General features: G+C 45.1%; 2 protein-coding genes across 2 annotated transcripts in view; one reads left to right on the top strand and one right to left on the bottom strand.

Annotated features, from left to right (window-relative positions):
* Positions 1-5,566, bottom strand: part of CHP1 (calcineurin like EF-hand protein 1) — a 58,405-nt gene extending 52,839 nt beyond the window's left edge. Inside the window, exon 1 of the mRNA XM_033190463.1 lies at positions 5,390-5,566. Coding sequence (XP_033046354.1) covers positions 5,390-5,456 — 67 coding nt within the window. The 5' untranslated portion in view covers positions 5,457-5,566. The remainder of the gene's footprint in view (positions 1-5,389) is intronic.
* Positions 5,567-5,579: 13 nt separating this feature from the next.
* The window catches only part of EXD1 (exonuclease 3'-5' domain containing 1), a 44,680-nt gene continuing 30,356 nt past the window's right edge, over positions 5,580-19,903 (top strand). Inside the window, 3 exon segments of the mRNA XM_033190462.1 lie at positions 5,580-6,358; positions 10,904-11,089; positions 18,169-18,237. Coding sequence (XP_033046353.1) covers positions 10,957-11,089; positions 18,169-18,237 — 202 coding nt within the window. The 5' untranslated portion in view covers positions 5,580-6,358; positions 10,904-10,956.

Genomic DNA, 19,903 nt, shown 5'->3' with positions numbered 1-19,903 from the left:
TGTAATCCCAGCACTTTGGGAGGCCGAGACGGGCGGATCACGAGGTCAGGAGATCGAGACCATCCTGGCTAACATGGTGAAACCCCGTCTCTACTAAAAATACAAAAAACTAGCCGGGCGATGTGGCGGGCGCCTGTAGTCCCAGCTACTCGGGAGGCTGAGGCAGGAGAATGGCATAAACCCGGGAGGCGGAGCTTGCAGTGAGCTGAGATCCGGCCACTGCACTCCAGCCTGGGCGGCAGAGCGAGACTCCGTCTCAAAAAAAAAAAAAAAAAAAAAAAGAAATTGTTTTCAAGCAATTGCCTTTGCCAGGCTTGTACTCTGTTAGAACTCTACCATTACCACACTCTTTCAAACAAACAAAACCTCACCAACCTGTACAACTTACTTCCTAAACCTGTTCAACACCCTATACCATATGACACATACCACAAGATAGAGACTAAAAATAATCTGTATTCATTACTACTTGAATGGCATGAATTGTTTCTCAAGGTGGTGGTGGTGGTGGTGGTGGTGTTTTGAGACAGGGTCTTTTTCTCCCAGGCCAGAGTGCAGTGGCGCAAACATGGCTCACTGCAGCCTTGACCTCCCGCCTAAGCAATCCTCCCACCTCAGCCTCCCGAGTAGATGGGACTGCAGGCACCCTTCACCATGTCCAGCTAATTTTTTTAAAATTTATTTTTTGTAGCGATGAGGTTTCCCCATGTTGCCCAGGCTGGTCTTGAACTTCTGGGCTCAAGCGATCTACCCACCTTGGCTTCCCAAACTGCTGGAACTACAGGTGTGAGCCACTGTGCCTGGCCTCGTAAAGTTTTAAGTAATTCACAGCCAGCTTATTGATACAATTAAGTGAATTAAGGGTGATGATTATAGAAACTCCTAAGACATTTGTGGCTTATCCCCAATTACACCTTTTTTTCAAATAAGCTTTATGAAAATGCAGAAGTCTGAAAGAAGGTAGTAGAACAAAGACAATTTAGCAAATATCTTCATGCCAACAGAAAGCATTTCTTAGACAAATCCTAAACTGTTAAAACATCGTGACTTAACAGTTTCATAAACTGTTAAAAACTCCTTTAAAAATTTTATTTCCTTGGAATTGGCAAAACATCTGTACTTAATTCCTAATCAAATGTTCACTAAAGAAGTACAAAAGGGGCCGGGCGCGGTGGCTCAAGCCTGTAATCCCAGCACTTTGGGAGGCCGAGACGGGCGGATCACGAGGTCAGGAGGTCGAGACTATCCTGGCTAACATGGTGAAACCCCGTCTCTACTAAAAAAATACAAAAAAACTAGCCGGGCAAGGTGGCGGGCGCCTGTAGTCCCAGCTACTCAGGAGGCTGAGGCAGGAGAATGGCGTGAACCCGAGAGGCGGAGCTTGCAGTGAGCTGAGATCCGGCCACTGCACTCCAGCCTGGGCAACAGAGCGAGACTCCGTCTCAAAAAAAAAAAAAAAGAAGTATAAAAGGTTGTCACCGGCCGGGCGCGGTGACTCAAGCCTGTAATCCCAGCACTTTGGGAGGCCGAGACGGGCGGATCACGGAGTCAGGAGATCCAGACCATCCTGGCTAACCGGTGAAACCCCGTCTCTACTAAAAAAATACAAAAAAAAAAAAAAAAAAAAAAAAAAGGTTGTCACCTCCCCAATAATATAGCCCTACACATAGTTTTTATAACTAGTACATGCCAATGGTATTTTCCCAGTAAGATGATTGTTATCTATGGTTCAAAATAACAACACTCACATGAAGTTTATTATACCAGACACTATTCTAAGTAGTTTACATAATTCATCTAATTGTCGTAAGAATCCTATAAAGTAGGCACTATTATTATTCTAATTTTACAGATGATGAAACTGAGGCTCACAGGTATTACTTTTCCAAACACTTACTGTTATTCATTAAATATCAAATACCAGCTAATCTAGTCATGTAAAAATTCAAATCTCTTTAAAATTACAAATATGGTTAAATATAATCATCAATTCCAATGCACAGCTTTCGCATTGAATATAAAGTTAGCATTCCTCAATTATGTTACATTTTGTACTAGCAAAGGAAGTAGTAAAATGTCTTATAATTGTTCTTAAAGTGCTTCTGTTAGTTTTCCAAATTCTTCATAGAACAAAAGGCAGATGAAAATAGGACAAAGTCCACCTCTCTACCCACTCCAGATATCCGTTTTTATTCTTCAAAATCCTTTGCATCATACCAAATGACTCCTTGAAAAAGCAACTCTGGGCCTGGTGCAGCGGCTCACACCTGTGATCCCCGCGCTTTGGGAGGCCGAAGTGGCCTGAGAATCACTTGAGGCCAGCAGTTCATGACCAGCCTCAACAAAATAGCAAGACTCCATCTCTACAAAAGATAAAGATAAAAATCAGCTAAGCATGGTAGTATGTGCCTGTAGTCCTAGCTACTTGGGACGCTGAAGCCGGAGGATGGCTTAAGCCCGGAGTTCAAGGCTTGCAGCGAGCTATGCTCAAGCCACTGTAGTCCAGCCTGGGAGACACAGCAAAGACTCTGTCTCTAAAACAAAGAAAAAGAAAAAGAAAAAAACAACTCTGATGATGGACACTATTTGGATAAACTGACGGTTCCCAGCGCAGAGGAATGACTTTGTAGCAGGCTTGGGGGGATCTCTCCTGGAAGTCACCCAAAATGCCCTAGGTTAATCTATTACTCCATTCATCCATGTATCAAGGCCCAATTCCTATCCTCCGCGAGGACAGCCCACAGGGACTCTCTCTTCCCTGATTTCTGAAGGTGGATGACACATAATTTCAGCTTTCTTATGTCATGATGCTAATCATAACTCTCTTGGGCTTATCTCCCCAACCAGGTTGTAGGCGTTTTTTTGTCACCATCTGCTCTGAGTACCTAGCACAGTACTGAACAGACACTGTAAAAATTCAGTAAGCACTTGTTTCACTAAGCATTCTGGCTCAATACATACATTTGCACTGGTTGTGGAGAGAATCTCCCTCACAAGTGACTCACTCTTTGGTAACGGGGAAAACAGCTTTTCCATGAGCACTTAGTTGTTTCTCCACAAGCCACATGGTAAAAAATATCCCATCCAGGCCCTTTCCGTTTGGTCAAATGTATATAAACCAGAATGGGACTGCCGCTGCCTGCCTTCATTCTGAAGCAAAAATGGCTTTTTGCATCCTCACAATGGTTTACACTTTCTCGTTAAGTGACTCTGTATTTATTTTTCTTTCATTCTGCTTATTTCTCCATGTGACTTTTGTTTTTTTTTTTTTTTTGAGACGGAGTCTCGCTCTGTCGCCCAGGCTGGAGTGCAGTGGCCGGATCTCAGCTCACTGCAAGCTCCGCCTCCCGGGTTTACGCCATTCTCCTGCCTCAGCCTCCCGAGTAGCTGGGACTACAGGCGCCCGCCACCTCGCCCGGCTAATTTTTTGTATTTTTTTTTAGTAAAGACGGGGTTTCACCATGTTAGCCAGGATGGTCTCGATCTCCTGACCTCGTGATCCGCCCGTCTCGGCCTCCCAAAGTGCTGGGATTACAGGATTGAGCCACCGCGCCCGGCCCATGTGACTCTTTAACACCAATACTTTAATTTGGTGTCACCCTAGACCTAAAGTAGTTCTAATTACAACTGTGACCAGAAGCTATGGCCACAAAATGTAATAAAATGCTTGCTGAATCCAAACTGCTTGTATCTCCACTCCTAGGGTCAAAGTAAGTCAGTGACCAAACATGTACTGCAAATTATAAAGAGCTAACTACTTTGGGTCATTCAAAATTGTGAAAAGGACTGCCTTGGTAGGTGGAGAGGTTATCACTATTAAAGGTCTTTACAGAGAGGCTTAAGGGCCATATTTTAGGGGAGGCTGAAAGAAGCAAACCAATCCAGCAAGGGGTGGGGCTAGATAACGTCCCTTCCAACTTGAAACCTCTAGAAAGTTGAACTTGTCACAAAGCAGAGAACAGCACTTAACATATTCCAGGCCTGAATAATTCCGTAGTTGTCCATAGCACTCCTCGGTACTATCTGCATATGGGCCCCTGAGTGAGTTACTGGTCATGTCATTATCAAAGACAGGTATGATGAAGAGACAGAGCTCAGGTACTACATCATTCTATTAACTGAACAAGAATCATAACGGTTTACTGAAAAGACAAAATATTGTATGCATCAATACAATTGTATCATACATTGCATTATCAAGGACTATTCAAAGGTATGCTGGTATTTTACAGAGCTTCAGAATCCCCAGAGTCCTTTTGCTCCTTTGTGCAGGCTAATGAGGAAGAGACTGGACTATTAAAAAAAAAAAAAAATCAGTTCTGCAGGGCAGGGTGGCTCACACCTGTAATCCCAGCACTTTGGGAGGCCCAGGCGGGTGGATCACTTGAGGTCAGGAGTTCAAGGCCAGCCTGGCCAACATGGTGAAACCCCGTCTCTACCAAAAATACAAAAATTAGCCAAGTGTGGTAGCAGGCGCCTGTACTCCCAGCTACTTGGGAGGCTGAGGCCAGAGAATTGCTTGAACCTGGGAGGCAGAGGTTGCAGTGTGCTGAGATCACGCCACTGCACTCCACCCTGGGTGACAGAGGGAGACTCTGTTTAAAAAAAAAAAAAAAATCAGTTCCTAGTACAAATTCACACGGAGATTTTTGAAGCACATCCAATTTCAATAGCGAATAAAAAAGTACACCAGCACAGTAGAAATCAATATATATATATATATATATATATATGAAATTAGGCCAGCAAGTATCCTCGTGTAAGTAAAAAACTGGTGCTCACAGTATCCGTGTTTTTTCTCTAAAAGTTCAGATTGAAAGAAGGTCTCACAATCCCAGACCCCTGTTTAAAGGTCTCCAGGCATCGGGTCATGTCTCCCAAAGCCTTACTACACGGTCTTGCTTTCTGGGTGGTTTTCCTAATTTGTGACAAGAACTTGTTTGTCATTTCCCATAGTTGTCAGAGGTTTTAGGTCCTTGCCCAGAAATGGATTTTCTATAGAATCCATCTCGAGTTCCTGAATTTGCTTCTCGGGCTTTACCTACTGTTCAGGATGCCTCTTCATACGGAAGGGTGGTGCCAGGAACAGAAAGGAAAGGAGTTCGGGGACTTTGATGGGCAAGGGGCAGAAAAGGGGGGCGTCGACGCTCTAAGAGTGATCAAGACTCCCGATGTTTAAGGGAAGGACACCCCTACAGTAGCTATAGCCCCGCTCCAGGAAGCTGCAGCTGGAATAACACGTCTTCCAGCTCTCGGTCCCGAAACCTGGAGGCTGCCCAGGACCCCCCCAACCTCACAGGCACCCGAGCTCCAGACCTTAGCGACAGCCGCCCTCGGTTGCGAGGCCAGCCTGAGGCGTCCGGCGTTCCCACCCCCAACCCGAACTCACAGCCGGTCTCCTTCTTGATCTCCTCGAGCTCTTCGTCCCGCAGTAACGTGGAGGCCCGAGAACCCATCGCCGTGCCGGGAGCTCCTCCGGGAGCAGCGGCGCCAGAAGAGAGGGCGACAGGAGGGAAGGAGGGAGGGAAGGGCGGGCTAGGGGTCAAGAAGGGAGAGGGCAGTGTTTCCACTGCGGACCCAGGAGGGAACCCAGGGGTGGTGCGCTGAGGAGGGCGGCCCCGAGGACCCGCCAATCAGGCGCGAGGCAGCGCCCGGCTCAGGAGTCGACGTCAGCGTTCGAGTTCCAGCCCGAATGAATCAGCCCAGCTCCAGCCCAAGTCCTGCTGAAGACGGACCCCGCCCCCGGAACCGCAGCTGCCACCGGCCTTAAAGGGGCGATGCCACTCAGGCGCTAACGACGCAATTAAAAGGGCAATTCCATTGACCAACCGTTTTACGACAAACTAACCTGCGGCAGGCAGCGTAGCCTACCTTTTCTCACAGAAATCGAACACTAGGAATCCTACTCGATAGGTGGCACGGATTGCGGAGAGAAACTTCGCGTGGGAGGGGGGAACCCTAGGGTGTGCCCCTCGGGGACTGCAAGCGCTCTTTATCTTTCCTGGCGGCCGTCCTCCTCCCGGCCGCAGGGGACGCTGGGGAGCCAGCCTCGGGGCCGCGTGCTGATTGGCTCCTTGGGAAGCAGACGAGCCTGGACGTTAGGCCGGGCGGGCGTTGCCTCGGCCGCGTGGGTGCCCGGTGTCGCGGACCTTTCTCCAGGTTGTTTTCTGGCTGTGATTTGATAACCGCCGCCGGGTGGCGTGGAGCGTCCCGAGATTTCTTCTTTCATTGCAGCCCCTTCTTTTAGTTCTAGACTGAAGTTTGAGGAACTCACCACGTGGCTGAAATTAGGATCCAGATTTCCCAAACTTGCTTCGGAGGAAAAAGCCCTAACGATAGAGGACATTCCTAGCTTATGGTCCGCTATTTATTTGAAGTTCCTTACTTTGTCTTAAAAATGAGAAATTTTGCATTTTATTCTCACGGTGTATTGTTTGTTTTGATTAAAAAGGTAGGCCAGACACGGTGGCTCACGCCTGTAATCCCAGCATTTTGGGAGGTCGAGGCGGGCTGATCACCTGAGGTCAGGAGTTTGAGACCAGCCTGACCAATATGGAGAAACTCCGTCTCTACTAAAAATACAAAATTAGTTGGGGGTGGTGGCGCACGCCTGTAATCCCAGCGACTCGGGAGGCTGAGGCAGGAGAATCGCTTGAACCCGGGAGGGGGAGGTTGCAGTGAGCCAAGATCGCGGCATTGCTCTCCAGCCTGAGTGACAGAGCGAGACTCCGTCTCAAAAAAAAAAAAAAGTAAAAAGCCACCCGTTAAATTAGTGCCTACTCTCAGGTGAACTGGTTCTTACTGCTTCACCTGCCTTACCCCTTCACACCTGTTTGGTTAGAACCCGTATAAGATATGGAAGAACTGAATTCTGACCGCTGTCTGTTAGAACCTAAGTACCAGGATATTTTTGTCTTAGCAAGCTTTCCCAGGTCAACTTAGGTTATTAGTTTTAAGTGTTACCTAAGGCTTTACAGCTTAGCCTGAGGCCCCACACGTTTCCTGCAGGCTGAGGTTCTAGTTTGAAGAACTAGAGTTTTGTTTTGTTTGTTGTTGTTGCTGTTGTTTGAGACGGAGTTTTTGCTCTTGTTCCCAGGCTGGAGTGCAAAGGCGCCATCTCAGCTCACCGAAACCTCCGCCTCCCGGGTTCAAGCGATTCTCCTGCCTCAGCCTCCCGAGTAGCTGGGGTTATAGGCATGCGCCACCGCCTCCAGCTAATTTTGTATTTTTAGTAGAGACGGGGTTTCTCCATATTGGTCAGGCTGGTCTTGGACTTCTGACCTCAGGTGATCCACCCGCCTCAGCTCCCAAAGTGCTGTGATTACAGGTGCGAACCACCGCACTTGGCCTGTTTTGTTTTTTTGCGACAGAGTCCCACTCCGTCGCCCGGGCTGGAGTGCAATGGCCTGATAACTGTGCAGTTTCGTCTCACTGCAACCTCCAGGCGGGTTCAAGGGATTATCGTGCCTCAGCTTCCTGAGTAGCTGGGATTACAGGCACGTGCCACCACGCTTAGCTAATTTTTGTATTTTTAGTAGAGACAGGGTTTCACCATATTGGCTAGGCGGGTCTCAAACTCCAGAACTCAGGTGATCCACCAGCCTCGGCCTCCCAAAGTGTTGGGATTACTAACAGGCGTGAGTCACCGTGCTCGGCCTTAGAGTTATTTTGATGATTGGCATGCACTTGTCTAACCTAGTGATGTTGTCCTTAATACTCAGTAACATTTTGGATATGTCCGTCTAAGAGCTAAATCACTGGAGCTGCTTTGTATGTTGGAATATGGGTGTGATAGGAAAATTTTGTCAGCCCCATGAATGTCCCTTTACTCAGTCAGCCTTGAAGCCCATCTCTTGATGCTGACCTTACTTTTTTCCTTCCTAATCTTGAATCTTACCATTTGCAGCTGTCTCCAGTCAAAGCTTTCTTTGCTTCATGCTAGTATTTATGTCTGACTTTAATTTTTTTTTTCTTTAACGTTTCTTTAATTCTCTTATTTTCCAGGTGTTTCACAAACTTTTCTTTCTTGGGTAGCTTTTAAAAGTATAAATTGCTTGAAGCTGGGAGGCAGAGATTGCAGTGAGCCGAGATCACGCCCCCTGCACTCCAGCCTGGCGACAGAGTGAGACTCCATCTCAAAAATAAAATAAAAATGTTTGCCTCTATTAAGGGCTGGTTTTTTTTTTTTTCCAGTTTTATGTATTTTTCTTTTAAAATCTCCTTTTGCCTGTTGGATTAACTTAAAGAATGATTTTTCTTAGACTCTCTGATGACTTGTTTTATGTTCTATCTGGATGCATAACACTTGGTCTTGCACTAGACTACAAACATCCTACCCTAGAGGCCTGGTCTTAGTTCAGATTGCATTACCTTCTAGCTGTGTGACTTTGGGCAAGTGTCTTAACCTTCTAAACTTCAGTTTATTCATTTGTAAATTAGGTTATGGTTGTTGTATCAAGTAATATTTGTGTAAGCACTTGATAGACCTTAAAATGTAAAAATATAGGTTATTTATTTGACTGAAAATTGTATGTAACATCTCACCTTCTTCCTAGTTGACTTATCTCACCTTCTTCCTAGTTGACTTAGGCTCTAGTTATTTCATCAGTGTTTTTATGGTTAAATTGCAAAATTCACTGGATGAATTTTCCTAGTGTGGCAAAAGTAAGCAGCTTTTAAATTTAAAAAACTGTAGACGAATATTTAAGTTTCCAAATACAAGGACATCTAAACAGAATAGTTCTAAAATAACTTTTAAACAATTACTGTATTATGGTAAAGAATGTAAGAGTACCTGCTTTTTGTTTGTTTTGTTTTTTGTTTTGTTTTTTGAGACAGAGTTTCACTCTTGTCTCCCAGACTGGAGTGCAATGGTGCGATCTTGGCTCACTGCAACCTCCACCTTCTGGGTTCAAGCGATTCTCCTGCCTCAGCCTCCTGAGTAGCTGGGATTACAGGCGCACATCACTACACCTGGCTAATTTTTGTGTTTTTAGTAGAGACAGGGTTTCACCATGTTGGTCAGACTGGTCTCGAACTCCTGACCTCAGGTGATCTGCCCATCTTGGCCTCCCAAAGTGCTGGGATTACTGGCATGAGTCACTGCACCCAGTGGTGAGTACCTATTATGAATAATATTTCTTAGTACATTTTTTCTTTACTTTTTACATTTCTGTATGGTTGTAATTCTTTTTTTTTGAGACGAGAGTGTTGCTCTGTTGCCCAGGCTGGAGTACAGTGGCGCAATCTCGCAATCTCGCAATCTCGGCTCACTGCAACCTCTGCCTCCTGGGTTCAAGCGATTCTCCTACCTCAGCCTCTTAAGTGGCTGGGACTACAGGCCTGTGCCACCACGCCTGGCCAATTTTTGTATTTTAAGTAGAGGTGGGGTTTCACCATGTTGGCCAGGCTGGTCTTGAAGTCCTGACCTCAATTAACCTGCCTGCCTTGGCTTCCCAAAGTGCTAGGATTACAGGTGTGAGCCACTGCGCCTGTCCTGTATTGTTGTAATTCTTTATAATGGACATGTATCATTTTTATAAAAACATTTGAGTGTGTGGCGTGTGGCAGTTCCATCTGTCAGGCTGCACATGACTGGTTGGTGATAGTACGCAGCCCAGTTCCTGAGCTGTGGCCAGGGTGGCATGGAATTGCCCTTGCAATAACCTGGCAACTGGATTGGTTATGCATTAATTGTGTTGGTTGGTTGGTAACAATGTCAAACTATGGAAATGTTATTAATCCAGAAAAGGATACATCCAGAAGAGGGTACATCCCAGACATTTCTGGGTAAACAATTTATTTTTCAATCTTCAATTTAGCTTTTATTTTATTTTATTTTTTACTTTTTTTGAGACGGAGTTTCGCTCTTGTTGCCCAGGCTGGAGTGCAATGGCGGGATCTCGGCTCACCACAACTTCTGCCTCCTGGGTTCAAGCGATTCTCCTGCCTCAGCCTCCCGAGTAGCTAGGATTACAGGCATGCGCTACCACGCCCGGCTAATTTTGTATTTTTGGTAAAGACAGGGTTTCTCCATGTTGGTCAGGCTGGTCTCGAACTCCCGACCTCAGATGATCCACCTGCCTCGGCCTCCCAAAGTGGTGGGATTACAGGCATGAGCCACCGTGCCCGGCCAATTTGGCTTTTATTTAAAATACCTTTAGCATAGAACTGTCATAGGACAGAAAATTAAAAAAAAACACACACACACAAAGAAATAGAACATTTCAAGTACCTAGACTTAAAAATTAATAGGATAGCATAGACCCAAGTTATGGGAAACAGTCTCTAAAATTCAATTCATTAAACACAATTTGAAAGAAAAACTCTTTTCCCAATGTACCACTATCCTCCTACCTGCCTTGATTTCCTTTAATTCCTAAGTAAAGGGTAAATTTAGTTGCTTTACTTAAAATTATCAGCTTCAGTTTTGGTAAAAATTACCACGCCCTTGAATTCTCAACCAGAGTTATAAAAAATAGGAGCTCAAGTAGTTGTCCTGCCCTAAACAATTTATTGCAACATGTATTGGCAAATATTTCTGTGTATGTCCATTTTTTTCATTTGCTCTTTTCATTTTTTTGTTATAATGATGTATAAATGTGCCATTAAAAAACCTCTAAATGTTCTGCTTCTTCCATTTAGCTAAGGAAGGAAAGATGATATCTTGTCCATTTTATAAACATAGAAGCCAAGCCTAACTTGCCCAGTTTTTTATGGTTTTCAGTTTCCTACATATGAGAGTTGGTTCTTGCAATGGTCCTTTTCTCATCATTCCAAAAAGATGAACTAAACTGAATTATTCAGATTTTATTCTTGTCCATTACAGATATGGGGAAAGGGAAAATAACTTTACTCCCAAAAAATCTTGTAAAATTCATAGATCTCTTTATTAATTTTCAAGTGTTTGGATGCGTAAAGAAGATTATTTGAAGACAACTTTTGGAATCAATTAGCATGGACCCCAGCAGTGACTACCATTTCCTCAGCCAGATTTTGTGGAAGAGGGTGAAACTCACATTGGTTTGTGGCGTCTTCGAGGGTGTGCTTCAGCATGTTGACCCTAATAAGATTGTTATCCTGAAGAAAGGTCTTGTTCTATTTCTCATAATGTTCTGCCTTTTAAGAGATTAGTGATTTTCAGTGATAGCTTTCGGCTCCATTAGCAATTGGGAGGGTGGCATTATTCCTATTTTAGGGAAAGTATGGGAGGAAGGTTAGAATATTGTTTTCCCAAACAGAACAATGTGACTGAATATGCTGGTTTGTCCCTACTTCTTTTTTTTTTTTTTTTTTGGAGATGGAGTATCTCTCTGTTGCCCAGGTTGGAGTGCAATGGCGCGATCTTGGCTCACTGCAAACTCCACCTCCTGGGTTCACGTTATTCTCCTGCCTCAGCCTCCGCGTAGCTGGGCTACAGGCGCCCACCACTATGACTGGCTAATTATTTGTATTTTTAGTAGATGGGTTTTCAACGTGTTAGCCAGGATGGTCTCAATCTCCTGACCTCGTGATCCACCCACCTTGGTCTCCCAAAATGCTGGGATTACAGGCGTGAGCCACTGCGCCTGGCCTGGTTTGTCCCCATTTTTGATATGATAGCAGGGATTTTCAATATAAAAAGTTTTTTTTAATTAATTGGGTACTTCTTTTTTAAATTTCCTTTTTTGTTGTTGTTGTTGATGTGTCTTGCTCCGTCCCCCAGACCCCCCAGGCTGGAGTGCAATGGCGTGATAACTCACCGCAACCTCCTGGGTTCAAGCGATTCTCCTGCTTCAGTAGCTGGGACTACAGGCACACACCACCACGCCCAGCTAATTTTTGTATTTTTAATACAAAAAATATAGAAATACAGCTGTTGGCTGGTCTCAAACTCCTGACCTCAGGTGATCCGCCCGCCTTGGCCCCCCAAAGTGCTGGGGTTATAGGCATGAGCCACCACTCCTGGCCTTTTTTTTTTTTTTTTTTTTCTCAGAATGAGTCTCACTCTGTTGCCCAGGCTGGACCAGTGGCGTGATCGTGGCTCACTGCAACCTCCGCCTCCCAGGTTCAAGCGATTCTCCTGCCTCAGCCTCCCAAGTAGCTGGGATTACAGGCACCCACCACCAAGCCTGGCTAATTTTTGTATTTTCAGTAGTGACAGAGTTTCATTGTGTTGGCCAGGCTGATCTCAAAGTCCTGACTTCAGGTGATCCGCCCACCTCGGCCTCCCTAAAGTGCTGGGATTACAGGCTTGAGCCACCCATGCCTGGCTCTTTAATTTCTTTCCATATGCATTTTGAAATTAAAAATAACCACCACATTATTTAGAATTGTTTTTGGCTTCAGCAGATGAGTTGATACAGTAAGGGGTTAATTTTTTTCATACAAAAAGTAAAGAGGTAGTCAGATGAAGAATAGTGCAATGGCTGAAAGACACCAGCAGGAACCAGGTGCCTTTTGCTCCTGCTCTGCCACGTCAGTGGTCATCTGTTATCCTCATGGTCACCAGGTAGCCTCTACAACTCCCAGCTTCAATTCGTTTATCATAAAGGATAAAGCTCAAGAACAAATAAACGCAAGAGAAACATAGGGCAATCTTTTTTTTTTTAAAGACACATTCATGCTCTGTTATCCAGGCTGAATTGCAATGGCATGGTGTGATCACGGCTCACTGCAGCCTCAACTTCCCAGGGTCAAGTGATCCTCTGACCTCAGCCTCCTGAGTAGCTGGGACTACACTTGTGCAGACTGCACCTGGTTAGTGTTTTTAATCTTTGTTTTTTTGTAGAGATGGAGTCTTCCTATGTTGCCCAGGCTGGTCTTAAACTCCTGGCTCCAGTGATCCACCTTGGCCTCCCAAAATGCTAGGTTTATAGGCGTGAGCCACCATGCCCAGCCAGGACAACCTTAAATCTTACAACTTGCAGCTGCATCCAATGAAATAACTTGATGTTTATATTTTTTTCTGATTTAAAGTTTCTTTTTTGTGTGGGGGAAGGCACATGGAATTTCCACGTCCTCTTTGGTTGTGCCACCCTCCCAGTACCTCCATATCTGCCAATCTGGAAGTTTCAATATATAGAGTTTCCTGGCATAATAAGTTTCAGGTTCATCATTGAAACATGTATAAATGGCATTTGAAAGATTAATGTTATTAAGCCAAATTTTGAGTTAAAACAGACTTTTAGGGGCTCGGATGGGATTGTAACAGGTTTCTGCAACATCAATTCATTTAGTAATCGTGTATTGATTGCTTTATATCTCAGGAACTGTGCTTGGTACCAGGGACACGTGCAGAAATAAGGTGGTCCCTGTTCTTAAAAAGCTTGGTCTAGGGGCTGGGCTCAGTGGCTCACGCCTGCAGTCCCAGCACAAAATTAGCTGAGCATGGTAGCAGGTGCCTGTAATCCCAGCTACTTGGGAGGCTGAGGCAGGAGAATGGCTTGAACCTGGGAGGTGGAGGTTGCAGTGAGAACTTAGTCTAGCCTGTAGCCCCAGCTACCTGGGAGGGTAAGGCAGAATTGCTTGAGGCCAGGAGTTTAAGGCCATCCGAGGCAGCATAGCAAAACCACATCTGTAGAAAAATTATTTTCAATTAATTTAGTTTGTCTTGTTTTTTTGTGTGTGTGTTTTCTTTTTTCTTTTTTTTTTTTTTTGAGACGGAGTCTAGGTCTGTCGCCCAGGCTGGAGTGCAGTGGCCGGATCTCAGCTCACTGCAAGCTCCGCCTCCCGGGTTATCAGCCTCCCAAATAGCTGGGACTACAGGCACCCGCCACCTCGCCCGGCTAGTTTTTTGTATTTTTTTTTAGTAGGGATGGGGTTTCACTGTGTTAGCCAGGATGGTCTCCATCTCCTGACCTCGTGATCCGCCCGTCTCGGCCTCCCAAAGTGCTGGGATTACAGGCTTGAGCCACGGCGCCCGGCCATCTTGTTTTTTTTTGTTTTTTTGAAACAGAGTCTCGCTGTGTCACCCAGGCTGGAGTGCAGTGGCGCAATCTTAGCTCACTATAACCTCCGCCTCCCGGGTTCAAGCCATTCTCCTGCCTCAGACTCCTAAGTAGCTGGGACTACAGGCGCCCACCACCACGCCCGGCTGATTATTTTTGTATTTTTACAAAATACAAAACTACAAAAAACATAGACGGGGTTTCACTATGTTGGCCAGAGTGGTCTTGAACTCCTGACCTCGTGATCCGCCTGCCTTGGCCTCCCAAAATGCTGGGATTACAGATGTGAGCCACTGTGCCAGGCCTATTTTTTCTTTTTTTAAAAAATGAGATGGGGTCTCACTACGTTGCCCAGGCTTGTCTCCAGCTCCTGGGCTCAAGTGATCCTCCCGCCTCAGCCTCCCAAAGTGCTGAGATTATAGGCATGAGCCACCACACCCAGTCCCCAACAAAAAATATTTTCGACACAGAGTCTTGCTGTGTCATTCAAGCTGGAGTGCAGTGGCACTATCATGGCTCATTGCAACCTTGACCTCATGGGCGCAAGTGATTCTCCTGCTTCAGCCTCCCAAATAGCTGGGACTACAGGCATGTGCCACCAAGACCGGCTAATTTTTTAAGTTTTTTGTAGAGATGGTGTCTCTCTGGGTTGCCCAAGCTGGTCTTGAACTCCTGGACTCAAGCAGTTCTCCCACTCAGCCTCCAAAGTGCTGGGATTAGAAGTGTGAACCACCACATCCAGCCTAAAAAACAATTTTTTTTTTTTAACGGAGTTTTGCTCTTGTTGCCCAGACTGGAGTGCAATGACACGATCTCGGCTCATGGCAACCTTCACCTCCTGGGTTCAAGCAATTCTCCTGCCTCAGCCTCCCGAGTAGCTGGAATTACAGGCATGTGCCACCACACCCAGCTAATTTTATATTTTTAGTACAGACGGGGTTTCTTCATGTTGGTCAGGTTGATCTCGAACTCCTGACCTCAGGTGATCCACCCACCTCAACCTCCCAAAGTGCTGGGATTACAGGTGTGAGCCACTGCACCCAGCCCAATTTTTTTTTTTTTAATTAGCCAGCCATGGTGGTTCCTACCTGTAGTCCCAGCTACTTGGAGGCTGAAGTGGGAGGATCACTTAAGCCCAGGAGTTCGAGGCTGCAGTGAGCTATGATCGTGCTCCTGTGGTCCAGCCTGGGCAACAGCGCAAGACCCCATCTCTAAAAAAAAATTTTTTCTTTTTTTTTAGAGATGGAGTCTCGGTCTGTCGCAAGGCTGGAGTGCAGTGGCTCAATCTCGGCTCACTGGAACCTCTGCCTCCTGAGTTCAAGCAATTCACCTGCCTCAGCCTCCTGAGTAGCTGGGACTACAGGCGTGCACCACCACGCCCAGCTAATTTTTGTATTTTTGATAGAGACGGGATTTCACCATATTGGCCAGAATGGTCTCAATCTCTTGACCTTGTGATCCTTCCGCCTCAGCCTCCCAAGATGCTGGGATTATAGGCGTGAGCCACTACATCTGGCAAAAAAAGAAAATTTTAAATAAAAACTTAGTATAATAAATAGACAAATAGGTAGACAGGTATAATGGAGTGTGAGATCCTCTCTGATAGAAAGATGCAAAGGATGCTATAAAAACACAAATATTCAACTAATTTCTATGTAGAAGTGCTTGAATTAGGACAGTGGAGTGATTTCCTAAAGGAGGAATTGGTGATGGAACTCCATCTGGTTGAGTAGGAGTTAACAATGGGAAAGGAGCTGGGCACTGTGGCTCATGCCTATAATCTCAGCACTTTGGGAGGGATCTCGACTCATTGCAACCTCCACCTCCCAAGTTCAAGTGATTCTCCTGCCTTGGCCTCTGAATAGATGGGATTACAGGTGCGTGGCACCACACCCAGCTAATTTTTGTATTTTTTAGTAGAGATGGGGTTTCACCATGTTGGCCAGGTCTCGAACTCCTGACCTCAGGTGATCTGCCTACCTTGGCCTCCCAAAAGGCTGGGATTACAGGCATGAGCCACCGAACCTGGCCCCGTTTGAAAATTCTTTTTTTTTTTTTTTGAGATGGAGTCTCACTTTGTCGCCCGGTCTGGAGTATAGTGGCGTGATCTCGGCTCACTGCAACCTCTGACGCCTGGGTTCAAGCGATTCTCCTACCTTAGCCTCCCAAGTAGTTGGGATTACAGGTACCTGTCACTGCGCCTGGCTATTTTTGATGTTTTAGTAGAGATGGGGTTTCACGCTCTTGGTCAGGCTGGTTTGGAACTCTTGACCTCATGATCCACCCACCTTGGCCTCCCAAGTGCTGGGATTATAGGCATGAGCCACTGCGCCCGGCCTGAAAATTCTTTAGTAAGTTTGTTCTTAATTGAAAATATGAGTGGAGCTGAGAAGAATAGTCCATGCAGGAGAAAAAATGAATGTCAGGACAACTAAGAAGTGGGTATGATCATTCAAAGAGAAGGAAAAAGGATGAGGGACAAAGCGTTGGGGACCATCAGTGTATAAGGGGCAAGCAGAGGTGTAGAGACAGCTAGGGAGACTGGAAGGAGCAAATCAGGGAGCCACTGTAACAGGGATTATAAGAAAGTGTATTTCCAGGCAGGGTGGCTCACACCTGTAATCCCACGACTTTTGGGAGGCTGAGGTAGGAGGATGGCTTGAGCCCAGGAGTTTGAATCTAGCCTGGGCAACGTAGTAAGACCCAATCTCTACCCAAAAAAGAATAGCCAGGCATGCTGGCACATGCCTGTAGTCCCAGCTACTCGGAAGGCTAAGGCAGGAGGATTGCTTAAGCCCAGGTATTCGAGGCTGCAGCGAGCTAGGATTGTGCCACTGCACTCTAGCCTGTAAGACTGTCTCAATTAACAACAACAACAAAAGTATTAAAATCACTGAGGCCTGAATTTAAATCCTGACTGTTTTTTGCTAGCAGTGGAAACTTGAGCTAGTTATTCAACTTTTCTGAGCCTCAGAGTCTTCCATAATTGAGACAATGAAATTCTTATTATGTTACTAGAAAATTGAATATAGGGAAATAGCATGATGCCTGGCTCATAGTGGGTGCTCAGTATGGTAGCTCTAGGTGATTAGTAGGAAAAGAACTAAACACGGTGTCCTATAACTAAAGAAGAAAGAAGAGAAGGCTGGGCATGGTGGCTCACACCTGTAATCCCAGTACTTTGGGAGGCTGAGATGGGAGGATCTCTTGAGGCCAGGAGTTAAAGGAGAGAACAGTATCGCCAAAGGTTGCAGGAAAGTCAAGCAAGATAAGGTTGCAAAACATTTTTTTGGATTTGACAAATAAGTAGTTGGTGATCTTTGACCCTGGTAGGAATATATTCAGTGCAATAGTGAGAGCGGAACTCAGTTATTTGGATTGCTGAGAGGTGTGGAAAAAGACCGCTGCTATGAATACTTCCATCTAGGAAAACGACAGCACATTGTGGACATGGCATCTGATCTTTTCCTAACTCCCTTATCTCCTCATAGGAGAGCCAGGATTTGGATCATTGTCCTTGATGATACTTTTGAGTGTGTAGCATGACATGAAGCAGGGTGTGGTCACTAGAAGTTGTGGGCTGCCTTGGCCGGGCGCGGTGACTCACACCTGTAATCCCAGCACTTTGGGAGGCTGAGGCGAGCGGATCACAAGGTCGGGAGACTGAGACCATCCTGGCTAACACGGTGAAACCTGTCTCTACTGAAAATATAAAACATGGTGACTCGTGCCTATAGTCTGAGCTACTCGGGAGGCTGAGGCAGGAGAATTGCTTGAACCCGGGAGGCAGAAGTTGCAGTGAGCCAAGATCGTGCTACTGCACTCCAGCCTGTGCGACAGAACGAGACTCAAAAAAAAGAAGTTGTGGGCTGCCTTACATTTTTTTTCTGGAGTTAAGTGGAGTAAAAATAAATAGAAATATAATTAATAGACAGTCCTTAGCCCCAAAGGCCTTAGAATAGTCTCAGGAGAATTTTAAATCCAGTGTACTATACTTTTTAGTTTCTCCTGGACCTTAATGGGGTTTCCCTTGTTTTTTTTATACTACTTGTTTAAAGGCTGCAGCTTTGTCATTTATTATTGACTCTTCATTCCTTGGGGGAAGATTTGGAGATTTTTTTCGTGATTTTTTTTTTTAAATAAAACTCAGACTTGGGAAATTTTGAAAGGCATCATATTTTCTTAGAGTTTTAGGAAAATATTATTTTTTATTAACCGAATGAATTGTTTTCTGTAACAGTGAAGAATGTGGAGACAGGTCGAAGTGTCCCAGGAGTGAAGTTGTTTTTTGGGCATGAGATTGTGAATGGTGAGACCCCCATGTTCCTTGAATGCTAGTACTGAGATTTCATTCCAATTTTGATATTGTCTTGCCTTTAGTGTTGCGCTTATGAATTCTTAAAGTTGGTATTTGAGAATTGATCCTTCTTACTGCTTCTGTGGGTACTCTATGAGTAAAAGAGTCTTATAGAATTATAATCATTTTGGTTTTACAATGTCAGGTCTGCTGGTGATTATCACTATAGACTCGGACCAGCAGGCAGTTAGGAACGTGAACAGGAAGGGATAGTCTTGCTAAGCAAGCTACTTAAAATTCACAGTCCGTTCACAATTCCTCATCCAAAACCTTGGGGCCAAATGTCTCAGAATCAAGAATTGTTCTGGATTTTTGGAAAATGTAATGGAGTATATGCTGTTTATATTATATAACACCTCCAGAAAGTCTGGGCAGTACTCTATAATCAACACATTTCTCCAGAGAAATTGGTGGACAGTCATACTAAGTGGAATAAAATCAGACTATAAGGCCTGGCACGGTGGCTCACGCCTGTAATCCTAGAACTTTGGGAGGCTGAGGTGGGTGGATTATGAGGTCAGGAGATCGAGACCATCCTGGCTAGCATAGTGAAACCCCATCTCTACTAAAAATATAAAAAATTAGCTGGGCGTGGTGGCGGGCACCTGTAGTCCCAGCTACTTGGGAGGCTGAGGCAGGAGAATGGCGTGAACCCGGGAGGCGGAGCTTGCAGTGAGCCAAGATGGTGCCACTGCACTCCACCTTGGGCGACAGAGCAAGACTCTGTCTCAAAAAAAAAAAAAAAATCAGACTATAAATAGCATATCAGGTCAAGTTTTGCCACCAAGAGTTACAACAAAATTTTGGTTTTCAGAGCTTTTCAGATTTTGGAATGGCAGGAAGCAGCCCTATTCTTTATTTCTGTTAACACAAACCATTTAGCAAGAGTAAGTACAATTGTTTGCCTGAAAGAGTAGCTGTAGAAGCTCATCAGTGTGCTTCATACATGTCAAGTAGGATAAGAGAAAGCAAGAACATTTCTTGCTTTCAAGGACCCAGGAGCTTTGTGCTTCTGCCCTTTAAGGAGTACAGATCAGGAGCTAGATAGAAGGAGTGGAGGAATGAGCGCTCTGGGACCTCTTAGGACTGTGCATCTCTCACTTTGGGGCAGATCTAAAGAAAGGAAAGGACTCTTGTAAATGAGAGTTTACTACTGCTTGAAAGATTGCTTTGCTTTGTGAGAAAACTAGAATTTAGGAGGAAATGAAAATCTCACCAAATTAATGACTGCCAATCCAGAGCCACTTCAGGGAATACAAGTCTGGACAGCTACCTAACTATTTCTTTCTCATTGCGTATGCTGTCATGAACACTCTATCATGAATACTCTTTTATAATGGCAGGGATAGTGGTGATAGTTGGAGTTCTTAATTGTGTTTTCACTATCGGCCTTTGCAGTGAAACAGCTCTGGATTGGAGCAAAGCTAGCCTGTGAATGGGTTTGTAGAGAGAAGTGAAGGAATCACTGCTATCGTCTCCCCAACTCAGGAGGCTGATGACTAACCAGCTTTGTGATCTGTACGCACGGAATTCATCGCCTCCTAAATTCTTCTCCAGGATTTGGCCTTCGTTCATACTTTTTTTGAGATGGATTCTCAGTCTGTCACTCAGGCTGGAG

Source organism: Trachypithecus francoisi, unplaced genomic scaffold (assembly GCF_009764315.1).
Source record: "Trachypithecus francoisi isolate TF-2019V2 unplaced genomic scaffold, Tfra_2.0 Lachesis_group3, whole genome shotgun sequence".
NCBI classification, from domain to species: domain Eukaryota; kingdom Metazoa; phylum Chordata; class Mammalia; order Primates; family Cercopithecidae; genus Trachypithecus; species Trachypithecus francoisi.
The sequence above is the reverse complement of the archived record's forward strand: the minus strand, read 5'-3'. Positions and strand labels throughout refer to the sequence as shown.